This window comes from Gallus gallus, chromosome Z, assembly GCF_016699485.2.
Source record: "Gallus gallus isolate bGalGal1 chromosome Z, bGalGal1.mat.broiler.GRCg7b, whole genome shotgun sequence".
Taxonomy (NCBI): domain Eukaryota; kingdom Metazoa; phylum Chordata; class Aves; order Galliformes; family Phasianidae; genus Gallus; species Gallus gallus.
Window position 1 is genome coordinate 45,373,231 of NC_052572.1, and position 12,845 is coordinate 45,386,075.

At 37.2% G+C, this 12,845-nt stretch overlaps 1 protein-coding gene across 12 annotated transcripts in view; it reads right to left on the reverse strand.

Annotated features, from left to right (window-relative positions):
• Positions 1-914: 914 nt before the first annotated feature.
• Positions 915-12,845, reverse strand: part of CDC42SE2 (CDC42 small effector 2) — a 90,567-nt gene continuing 78,636 nt past the window's right edge. For all 12 annotated transcript variants that reach the window (XM_004949253.5, NM_001302117.2, XM_046905491.1 and 9 more), the window contains 3 exons: positions 8,107-8,208; positions 3,234-3,351; positions 915-2,840 (listed from right to left, as the gene is read on the reverse strand). In XM_004949253.5, coding sequence (XP_004949310.1) covers positions 3,253-3,351; positions 8,107-8,208 — 201 coding nt within the window. In that variant the 3' untranslated portion in view covers positions 915-2,840; positions 3,234-3,252. The remainder of the gene's footprint in view (positions 2,841-3,233; positions 3,352-8,106; positions 8,209-12,845) is intronic.

Here is a 12,845-nt window from a genome sequence, read left to right on the forward strand (position 1 = left end):
ATGGAGGGTAAAACTGTCCAGGCCACAGGCAGCCAGTTTCCCCAGGAGAATACTGTGGGAGACCGTGTCAAAGGCTTTGCTGAAGTCTAGGTAGACTAAGTCAACAGCCTTTCCCAGTCTGGTCACCCAGTCATAGAAGGAGATGAGCTTGGTCAAGCACGACCTGCCTTTCATAAACCTATGCTGGCTGGGCCTGATCCCCTGGCCACACATGAGCCGTGTGATCTCTCCCAGGATGATTTGTTTCGTGACATTCCCTGGCACCAAGGTCAGGTTAATGGGCCTGCAGTTCCCCAGATCCTCCTTACCTCCAGGTTGGTTTTGAATGTGTCCAGAGTAGGAGACCCCACAACCTTGCTGGGCAGCCTGTTCCAGTATTCTGTCACCCTCACTATAAAGAAGTTTTTTCTCATATTTATGTGGAACCTCCTGTGTTCCAGCTTGCACCCATTACCCCTTGTCCTATCATTGGGTGTCACCGAGAAGAGCCTCGCTCTATCCTCATGACACTCACCCTTTACTTATTTATAAAAACAAATGAGGTCACCTCTCAGCGTCCTCTTCTCCAAACTAAAGATACCCAACTCTCTCAGCCTCTCCTCATAAGGGAGATGCTCCACTCCCTTAATATTTTACTGCGGAACCTCCTCTCCACAGTCCTTGCGATGTTCTTTGGTACACACACTAAGTCAGTGAAACAAAACTACTAATAAAATAATAGATTAATCTACTGACAACAAAACGGTCAAGAAACATGGAAAAAAAAAAAAAAGACAAAAAAAACCCCAGCCTTACCAATTACCTTTTACCCATACTAAGAAGTTACTTTCCTGAGAACTTTCACCACAAATCTGTAAGCTGCGGTTATTTTTCTAATGAAAGTATAATTTATAAAAAAGAAAATGTAGGCCACCAACCGAAAGAAAACATTTATTGAATCAAACTCAATATTTTCCTCTTAATATCTACAAGCCAACACTGAACTGACTTTTTTCAAGAATGAATGGGATGTACAAAAAAAAGTATGTCTGTTATAAAAATATGTCATTTCTTTTTTTCAGTGAGCTGAAAACATTTTGACAAGTGCAAGATCATTTTGGCAGGCAAATTTAAGCTGCTGTTAGCGATGTCAAAGTTCAAATAATTTTTTAATCATTGTGTATTTAAAACTCATTGATTATATGGCACTGGAAATGCTGATTCCTAAAAAGAAAATCACTGCATTGCCATGTATTTATGCACCCGGAGAACTGAATGTCTTGATCTTCTGTCATCATGAATCAGTACCTTCATCAGTGAAGACTAAACAGCCTAATTGGAGCTATTCAACCAGATAACTGACATCTACCACAGAAACACTACTGAGGGGAAGCACACTACCTCCACCCTGTATTTTGTGTGGTGTTTGTGAACTGAGAGAAGAGCAAGTAGGTTCATATATTTTTAAATCAGCCTAACAGTTGTTGCAATGTGAAATCAGGGAAAGCATGGAAAAAGTAAAGAATCACTTATGACAGCAGTCTATATTTATGAACACATGCGTACTTATGCACAAAAATGGATCTGACTAGGCTCAGCTATGCCTTCTTGGAATGATTTTTTTTTTTTCCACCAAAAAAATAAAAAAATAAAAAAAAATCCCTCAAGCAGGACTAACATCACTGACTTTTTCCAAACCATCAGCAAGGAGGAAAAGAGACCATTTACAGAGATAATCAGACAACAGTGCAATATTAAAATACAGGTTTCACAACGTGTGAAAGAAACATGCTTTGGAACCTGAGCAAAAGGCTTTTTACTGACTTAGTAAAAAGTCACCCTGTATGTTGTTTTCACTGGCATCTGTTCTGCCAGATTAGTATGTTGCTCTTAGCAACCTCCATGGCCCCTAAATATTTAGTACACACAAACTGCCAACTACTTAGAGAGGTCTACTAAACTTTTTAGCTAATACTGCAGGCAGTTTGACATGCTGCTACTGGAAATGACCATACAGCCTAAAATTAAGAAAAATTATAAAAGAAAAAGAAGCAGTCAAACATGATGCTTTTTAAATAGATTAAAGCGCTTCCACAACACGTCGGTACAGTACTACACTGGTTTACTGAACATTTACAACAAATGCCTTATGAATGCAAGCTTTCTCTTTATTATTTCAAGACCTGTTGGATAAAAACTAAAATAAAGACGTAACTTTGAAGCAGCTAAGTTAGAAGTCCTTTTTCAGAAACAGGCATGACTTGTGTCACAACATAATTCTTCACCAGCAACAGTATCATCAGTCTGCAATACACAGTTTTTCTTCTGGCACCAAAGGGGCCACCATACAAAGCAACCTCACAAAGCATGCGGTTATCTACTCTGCTGATTTTGTAAGAAATAATCATTTGTGCTTTCAGGTTCCAGACCTTTCAAAAATTGATATGAACAATGAGTGATTAAAAACATTACTGGAAACTCAATCATTTCTAAATTACGTGAGTGGAGAAAAAGATTTAAAGAATAAAAAGCAACATAATGCTGCACATTAGTATTTGTGAGGGGTGAGGGAAGCTAAGGCTGGTGCTTTGATTTGCCTTAAAACAAACAGAATCCTAAAAACAACCCTGAAAAGCTCTAAGCCCATGGTACTGGTAGAGGCCAATGTATGTATGCCACTGAAAGGCACGGTTGGACCAATCCAAAAAATGGCATCATCAGAGCAGAACAGCAACTTTTCACTGGAGCGATCACAAAGGGTGAACAATAAGCCATTACTTCTCTCTTGTCATGAACACAGAAGGCAGTCACCAAGGCAAAAGAGAGGACACAGGAAAGAAGACGTAGGAACTCACATAAACCTGGAACACAGAAAACATGTTAAACTTAAATTTTGAACCTTCTGAGTGACCGTTCTACCATAAAGTTAGTATTCAATGATTTAACACCACACATACTACGTATAATTAAATTAATGAACCATTGTAAAAATGTTACCATAATCAAATTCTTCTTTGATGTGTTACACAACTAACTTCATGTGCAAAGATCTGTAGACTTAAGGATGCAGACAGGACAATCTCTTGTTCATTATATTAAAAAAATCCATGATCTGCTTTTTTAAAATCAGAAATGCATTTTAAAGTTATGCATCATAAGGCACACAGCTATTTATAGGGAGCTAACTATGGCATGTGGAAGAATGTTCCCCTTACTACTCTACTAATGCCAACAAAGTAGAGAACAATACTTACTGGAAAGATATCCCCAAGGTTATCCTGCTTTTGTATCTACAAGTTGCATCTGAACATTTGCAGACAGCCCACCTCCATAGCCTCCCTTGGATTGCATTTGGTTCTGAATTGAGCTCACCTGGAGGACAAAGGGTAAACGAAGCAAAGAGAACAAGACAGGCAGTTAGAAGTGAACTGTGGTATTTTCTTGCTTCCAGTTTTCTTTTTGGATTGGTTTTCACGTGCTCTTTTATGCCATTAAAGCCACATTACTTTTGCTTGAGGATTTATGCAGTGCAGGCTTGCTGGAATTTTCAGTTCTGCAGACAGCTCAGCAGGAGAGATTAAAGAACTGGTTCTGCTGTAGAAGTTTTTCCTCACTCCCAAAGAAAACTGGCTAATTCAGGTTTTCACTGAACCATTTGATTACTCAAGAAAATTTATCAAATCTTGTACTGGTATCCAACTCCACTCCAGCTGAAACATTATTCGCCAAGTATGATAAACCAGTGAAGTTAGCACCATTACATTAAAAGTAGAATAGATAACTTTTAAAACATTTAGATAATACCTACAGTATGTGGGTAACTTCAGGTAATAATAATAAAAAATGCTAATAAAACCAAACAAGAGCTCACAGTGTATGGAAAATTTCTTACTTATCCATTTATGTAAAAGCATGTCCCACTTCACTTAATCAATATTATTCCTGTAACCGGCAAAGTATTTAAATCATTCTGAACCTACCAATTATTTTGGAAACAACTTATTTTAAGGTATGGCTTTCATTGCTTTTATCAACATAAGAATGAGAATCTACAGTTCTTTCCTGCTTTGAAGAAGGCAGATTAATCATCTCTCAACTGCAGGAAGACAACTCCAACCTTACAGTCCCTTTTCAGTCTGCACACCAGAGCATATATAACAAATACACAATAAGCACAAAGTAACATATGCATTTAAGGCTACAGCTTCTGAAAATGAATGCGCATCAAGGAGCCTATGCCTGCAGAGTACCACTTGCAATTATTTCATGCACAGCTCCTTCACAGAGAGCTCAGAACAACACTGGAAAGACTTATTTGTCCAGTGTGGTTTTAATACAGCTAAGCAGCATGCATGATATCTTCCCCATCTACAAAAGCAAAAGTATATTATTTTCCACAGCAAAGCAAAACAAATGTATGCATACAAAATGAATCAGCACAACTCTTTGCTGCATGCTGTTTCTCAAATCAATGTGAAAAAGGTGCCTAAAATGGGTCTTTGTCTTCAAAAGTATTATCTATTTCAGTGCTGACCAAAAAAACTGTTTTTTTCTTTAATGCAATGAAGCAGCACAATATTTTTTACCTTGGTGCTTTGCTCACGGAGGTGAAGCAGATGCAGCAAAGCAATGTTATGCTAAATTTTTCCTGCAGGGCTACATATTCAGAGTCAATACTCTAGCAGATCTGACACCAGTGACTCAGTGAAAGAGAGTGCAACAATATTCATAGGGTGTTTGAAAAGTTCTGCATCTAACCAAGTTGATCATCTTCTTCATCTGGCATGTTCTGTTGGTCATTGGAACAAAAGAAATTTAAATGTTATTTTCCCCAGAATATATCTAATCTACATGTCAGTGTATGGACAACGTAAGCACTGGATCCCTTTAATCTAAATGACCTCCTCTCTAGAGAAAAAGAGCTAGAAACCATCTTCAGGACATGTTACTTTCCCGACTGACAAATTACAATCATAGAATCATAGAATCACCAAGGCTGGAAAAAACTTCCAAGATCATCCAGTCCAACCACCTGTCACCATATTTCCCACTGAACCATGACACTCAGTACAATATCTAAATATTTCTTGAACACCTCCAGGGTCAGTGACTCTACCACCTCCTTGGGAAACCTGTTCCAGCGTCTGACCACTCTCTTGGAGAATTATTTCCTAACATCCAATCTGAATCTCCCCTGGTGCAACCTGAGGCCATCCCCTGTAGTCCTATCACTAGTTTAATGGAAGAAGAGGCCGATCCCCAGCTCATTAGAATCTCTCTTCTCGTAGTTGTGGAGAGCAATAAGGTCACCCCTGAACCTCCTCTTCTCCAGACTAAACAATCCCAGCTCCCTCAGATGCTCGTAATAAAGCTTGTGCTCCAGACCCCTCCCCAGCTTTATTGCCTTTCTCTGAGCGAACAACTTGCCTACATTCCTTTAAAACTACAGAGGAATCAACACAAACTCCAAGGCTGAAGTGTAAATTTTTCTCTAACCTTTAGAAGAAGGACTCAGAAATCTCTCTGGTACTTGAATCATACATACAGACATTTTTAGGAGTGCATTAGGAACTACCAATCTAAAATACAGAGGCTGTTGCATATAAAGAGTCTCCAGCAACTTTAATCTTGATTCAGTGGCTACTTTGTGTGTTAAAACTTGTATGAGAGAAATGTAATTTTAAAAACTGTCAAAAAAGCCAGGTCTAGCAATCCACCTTACAAGGTGGTACTCCTTCTGAAGCACTCTCCTTTTGAGGCAGTCTGAACTATAAGAACAAGCACAGTGAAATGCTTTCCCTCCCCCCCCCCCCCCCCTAAAAAGATGGCACTTGGATGACATAAAGCAATGTTTTGTTGTTTTTTTTTTTTCCTCTTACATGTAATTAGGTCAGATAAGGATTTAAAGGTTTTGCAAGGAGAAGAGGATCATACTAATTAAATATCATAAAATCTGCTGTGCTGCTTTTCTATCTCATTAGATTCTTTCTTTCTTTTTTTCCCATATGCCCACTTTCAGAATCAGGAAATAGCACAGATGGTCCTTGAGAAAAAAATGCAGGGAAAAGTTACAAGAATGAGGGAATATATGAAATTAAAGTCTAAACTGAGGAATACAATGACAAAAAATAAAGTAGGACACTCCACTGTGCAATATGAAGATTAAAAAAAAAAAAATAGGAGAGTGACAGACATGAGAAAGTAAGAGTTCACTACTGTTAAAGTTTACATTTTATAAACGAGCAAAGCTCTTAACACAGAAGGCAAAAAAAGATAATATTTTAGTAACCAGGATATTACTGTACTCAGAAGTACAAGTAAATAAATTAAAGAATAACTCTGATGAAGAAAAGGCACAGATGAGCTACTGATTGAAGAATCAAACTTATATGGGAAAAAGCTAATAAAATTGGAGGAGGCTCACAAAGGAGTATAATGTCTATATTATAGAGGAAGTTAAATAGTAGAAAAACAAGAGGAGATGCTACCATGATCTTGGGGATAAAACTATAAGGAATAAGCAAGGAGACTGGATGCAATTTTATTCAAGTAAATCATAAAAGAAGAGGCAAAAAAAGAGATGATGTTAAAACTGGAGATTTCTGCTTCTAAAGATTATTTTTTGCACACAGTCCCTTTCTTTTATCAGAAAATATTCCTCTGGTCATTGCTCCAGCACCTTGTCCAAATTGAAGAAGAAAAAAGTGAAAGATACACCCAGTTATAAATGTTCAAAATGGAAAAGTCTATGTGGCAACAGCAATCACTAAAATATTATCTGGAGTTGAACTAAATTCACAAGGCAAGGATGAGGACAAGCAGGGGGAAAGACTGATGTGAAAGAGCAAAGCTTCAGGCAGCCACCACAAAGCTCCCAAGAGATGGTTCAGATGTAAGAATGACAAAGGTTCTCATACGGGAGAGAGCAAACAGCTAAAGAGCAAACAGCCACACTTCTAAAAAAAGTTTAAGAAAAATGGATCACTGTCTGCATCATTTAAGTTCACAATGTATTTAGTATATCACATTAAATAGATAATCAGCTTTAATTGAATTTTATCAAGTTGAAGCTGTGTTTGTCCATTTACCTTACTGATGATTTAGTACAAATAATTTCTGCTCCATTATCTTGTTTCAGGGAAAACCTAGCATACCGTTAGTCAAGTCCGATATCCTAGCTTTGCCTTTCCCTAACAGCTACAAAGTTAAAAAAAAGTTGCCTTTTTTTTCTGATCACAGTAAGCTGCAAACTAGTTGAAACTGCAATTGACCTCACTTTCCTACATTTAAACTGACTTTTTTCATTCAACTCTACACTCCATACTCATACCTCTGACAGAAGTCCCTCTTCCTCTTTCCTAAAATCCACCATCTCAAAAGAAGTTTTTCCTATTAAAAGAATTACTTAGCTTGAGAAATCTTTTATTCATTATCTAAATATCACCCCTTTTTGTAATTACTGACCATAAAAAATAGAATGATGTTTCACATAAAATATGGTTGTAAAGAAGAAATCTATTCTTGTAAGGTCATTTGCATGATCAATCTTAGCCTCTGTTTTTCACTTTTAAGAATCTACAGGAAGCCACAAAACCCAGCTTGTGACATCACTGCTTGCTCTCGAAATAGTTCACATTGCAAATAGGGTTACAAAATATAGACATTCTCAATAAAAACACACAAAAATATTTGCGTGCACCATAAAATATGGTAAACTGCAATTTCATATAAACTACATTTAAAATACTTTAAAACATCTAAGCTAAGAAATCTAACTTGAATTATGAGACACATTTAGATTTCTTTTTCTAAATAACTCCAGTACTTCCCAAAATATTCCCCTATATTAGTTTGCACATGCCATCAGAATGAATTTTTCAATGGTATTCTACACATAGCCTGCACAGTATATACAACATTTGCTACATATTGTCAATAACTACAGGATCCCATAATCTAGAATGCAAGTGACTAAGGCTTGGAATTAACACACTAGTAGGTTATTTCTCAGTTTACACAGAGCCTCTCTCTCACAGTTCAGTAGAGAATCATTCTTCATTGCTTTAGCCACTTAAAATGTTCCTGCACCCTGTCTAAGATGAAATATCTTCATCCACAGATGCTTACCGAATTCATTCCACTGAATAGGTCTCCTGATCCAACGTGAGCTGTGTGAACAAAGTTTGTTGGCTCCCCAATCATGTTCCGGTCTATGCGTCGTCGTCTTTTCTGGAAGGAAAGTAAAGAAACCATCTAGCTGAGATTCATTAAAAGGCATATAATGACCAGTATGTGTCATAAATGTAAACTATCCATAGGGTATTTCATACACCATAAGCCATTTTCATAAAATCAAAAAGCAGTCTGAATTCCCAAGTTAATCTAAACACTGGTAATATGGTCCACTGTTTTCACTTAGGGGATCTTTAGAAGACCATTAGACCAGCACTGATACCATTCCTAAGCACTTAGGTTAACAAAGTGTTTGTAAATAACCATAATATATTCCACTGTTTATAAACCAATATTTGTAATGTTTCATACAGCAACTTCTGTTCATCAATTTCTCCATCATTTAATCATGATGTGATGGATCAAATTTGATGTTATTCAAAATGAGAATTAAGGATCAAAGACGATTAGCAGGGTATATGAAGCAGCTAACTTACAGAACTTCTGAGCAGATGCCATGGGAACTTGTGTCACTGATTCTATAATAAACTTTAGAGTAAAGTCTTGATTGGCATCAGCCACTATAATATCCCTACTGAACCTCATACACTGAGGTAACTTACACTCCTCATGTGGAATGTGAGCTGAAGGGGTGCAGAGGCTAGTGAGGCAGTGAGCTAGACTGTACCCTAGAGATACGCCAATTTCTGTTCTGAGGTTTATGGCAAGAACTGCTGAACCTCTGCCTCCCTCTTCTCAGAGTCACGGCTTCAACTTTTATTAATATAAAAATATGCAAATTAAAAATGAGAAGCAGTAAGGACTTCCTCAAGTTAAAGCTGTGTGGGCTATCTGCCTCCAGCCAAATATTGCACCTAAAGAAACAAAACAGAATACCTTGTCCTCATTTTTTAGGCCACAGTCAGAGACCTTAAGCAGAGCAAACCATACAGCATGCAGATGCAACTTGCCTATATAGAGTATTTAAAAAAAATAATAGCCACAAAGTAAAGCATGTATATTTCAATTTGAGGTATGTTAAAATACAGTATAATAGCTAACAAATTACTTGAGCTCAATTAAAGGCTTCCCACTGCCCTAAAGTCCACTTGGTCTCATTTTAGAGGGATGTCCACTCCTAATTTGTACTAAGACCACCCAGACTCAAACCAGAAAGGTACATGCCTCATGGGTGGGCTAACTGCTTTTGAAATGCTTCTACAGATTAAATCTTAATGAATCAGACCCACAACTATGAGAATACACCACAGGGTTAAGTCAGCAAGCACTTTTAAACCTTATAAAAATAAGTCTTAGGAGATTTCACTCTATCTCACTCTATAGTATTAATGGCCAAGAGGGTGATGCAGGGAAAATAAACACTTAACACTCTCCAAGAGAAACAGCAAAAAAAATCTGATCCATACCAAAACTGATGGCCAATTCTCTACTCCCAGTGTATTGAAATCCAACAAAATAAAATAGTCATAGCTATAATTTTGTGTAGTTTAAGGGCTTTCAAGGAGGAAGTGTTTATGGAAATGGAGATGTTTCAGCTACAGAAGTCATTAGTATTACTTCATAGAGCCATGAGCAGTAACAATAGGATCTATCAACATGTCCCACCAATGAGTTAGTATTTCAGTTTGGAAACCAAAGTCATTGATAGAAAAAGCAAACTACTTAAGTTAAGCTTGACATGAGCTAGTAAAGCAGTGACTAACTTGGAGGAAAGAGCTGATACCAGGTTTCTAATTACACTGGATGATAGTTGCCAATCTAACATGATCAGAATTAGGAGCATTCCAGACAGATGTAATGGACAAATGATGCTAAAGCTGCATTGCTGGACTTACACAATATTGTGGTGCACTGTACTCTGACAGAGAAAGAGTCTTGAAGGTGAAACAAGCCACTCATCAATTAGAACTCTTAAAATTATTTCAAGCATCTAGTTGGTGCCCACCTCCATATTTAAAACAAATAAACAGAAAGCCGGAGTGTGAGTCACTTGCATACCTAAAAAATACATCCATGATTTCTTGGTTTTAGTTGAGTTTTGAAACACTGAAGTTTGATGCAGGCCAAACATAGACAAATCTCAAAAGCTTGCAGACTATTTTTTTGCAGAGTGTAGAGAATGACCAAGCTTTTTTTGGCCAATTTAACTTATATATATATATATATATATTTTTCCATGTTGCAAATAGTGTGCTAGAAACAGCATTAAGGAGTATTGGATCTAGTGAATGACTGTAAATAATTCTTCATTAATGGTCAGCTCGTGAACTAGTACCTACTATTTAAAGCAAACTGCCATCAAGCCTTGATTCTTATCTTAAGCAAGTTTCTTAACAGATACCATTAGGCAGTTACACTGTGACATGTGCCCACTGATGTGATCCTGAAGCAATGGAACAATATTAAAATGCAAGAAGGATGGAATCCGATGATGTTTAAGGTCCCATCCCACCCCCCCGCCCCGCCCCCCCTTATTTTTTTTTCTTCAGTCTGTCTTTACATTAGTGTTCTAGCTTGCATTATGAGCATACTCTAGTAGGAACTTTGACAGTTCCTATTTACACACTTCAATTTGTATTTCTGAGTAATCCTGGATGGTTTTTTTTTGAAAGGACCTAAGCTAAAAGGCTAGCCAAAGCACTCCAACAGCTGATGGACATCAAGGCCAGAGGAACAGGCAAGCCAGTCTTAAGCACAACCCGAAATGTATGCCTCAGTTCCTCAATACTGGTTTGCTCCACACTGCTCTCCTGTTACTGTATGCTATTTCTGTAGCTGACACAGCCCCAGTCACAAGTGAAATGACTGATGAGCACAGGGGAAGGGATATAGGACTGTAAGTCATTTTTTTTCAAAGGATATAACACAGGAGACAGGAGTATGGAAGCATGCATAGAAAGGTAACAAAACTTTCACAAAGAATACTACAAAGATTACATTTGTCAGGTCTATATGGTGTTATTTTATTGTTCCATTGTTTTGAGGCCTTGCGTCTGCAAATATACATGCGGTACCATTGCTCACACACACAGATTGACTCTTCAATAAATCTAGTACATGTAATTTGAAAGCAGCTAAGAGATAGCACATTCATCTTTCACTTGAGAAGCAAATAGCATGAATAGCTCCCTTCCCTCCATGAACCAATTGTGCCTATTCTGTGCTTGTTTCTTAGTGCAATTCACATATCTGAGCAGATAAAGCCTGGCCCAAATGAATTCTAGTCATCCATGTCTCTAACGTCATATATACCCTATATAATTAACCTCAGGATGAATATGTATATATAAATGACTGAACATGCATGTGCCCTAACTCTAGCAACCTAGCTGCAGTGACATCCTCTTTCTTGTTTCTGTAGTTCTGTGGATGGATGTTTTCTTGGGAAATCATATTATGATTAACTAACTTACTAAGTATCTGCTATTTTTTTGTTCAGTTTTGGTCAGATTACTGAAAGATTTTGTATCAAAAGCCAAAGAAAATTTTATAACTGAATTTCTGTATTTGATTCTTGCCTTATCTGAAGCCGCCTACTTCCCTCTTTACTAAGATGTTATGGCATAGCAAGGAGCACAAGAGAGGTGAGATGAGAGAAAAAGACTTGTAAAGGGGTCCTGGAAATGGAGTATGAAAGTTCATCATTTAATGGCTTTACTCAGTTTGTTCTCCTGAAAAAAATCTACAGAATTTGCATTGCGAAGTACATACGTGGTAATCTTTGCCCCATAAAAAGAAAATCATACTTAAAATAAGTAGAAGAGATGCAGGTTTGTGTGTTAAATGTTTGAGGGGAACAGGAGCTGTTTGTGGGCCCATCTCAGTGGCTTTACTTCAACCACATAAACTACATACATTGTAATGAGATCTCATTTCAGCTACCATAGTAATGAAGTAAAGAACTGATGTCTCTTCTAAAGCTGAGTGATGCTTTGCACCCACACAAAATAGCCCCTCTTCCCCTCTTCTGCTGTAGAAGGTTAGAATTCAGAAAGCTATGAACTGCTGCATCACATTGAAATATTAACTGTGCACATTTCTAGAAACTTTTCACAAATTTTTTGAAAACTTCTTTTCAGAAGTTATTTAACACCTCACTGAAGCATCTTTTTAATAGTTGAAAAAAGCTTAATGAATAGAAGCGCAAAACTGTGATTTAAAAAAACATAAAATAAAAACAATAAACAAAATAAAACAACAAATAATTGCCATTGATGAGCATGCACAATTTCCTTTTAATTCTCCTTTGCTGAAAAGTTATCTTTTCTGACCATCTCCAAATTTTGTCCAGAAGTTGGGATACACTTCCCTAGGTCAAGTAATTTCACAGTGATGGCAATAACTGTGACTGCAACATTTCCAGGCAACTTTTTAGCCTGTATCTGTATGTGTGTGTCTATTTGTGAAGTATATAGGGTCTAAGTGACATTCAGATCTTTTCTGACCTATTTGAGACGCTGCACTACTTAGTCTGGATATTTTCTGTGGTTTCACTCACACAGACACACAAGAAAATTTTGGAAATTAATATTCTCTGCACAGTTATGCATCCCTATCTACCCTTCATGACAGGCCTTCTCAAAAAAAGAACACCCAACAACAAACAAATATACAAATAAAAAAACACATTAAAAAAACCCATCAAATAACACCACTCACATAACCCATAGCAG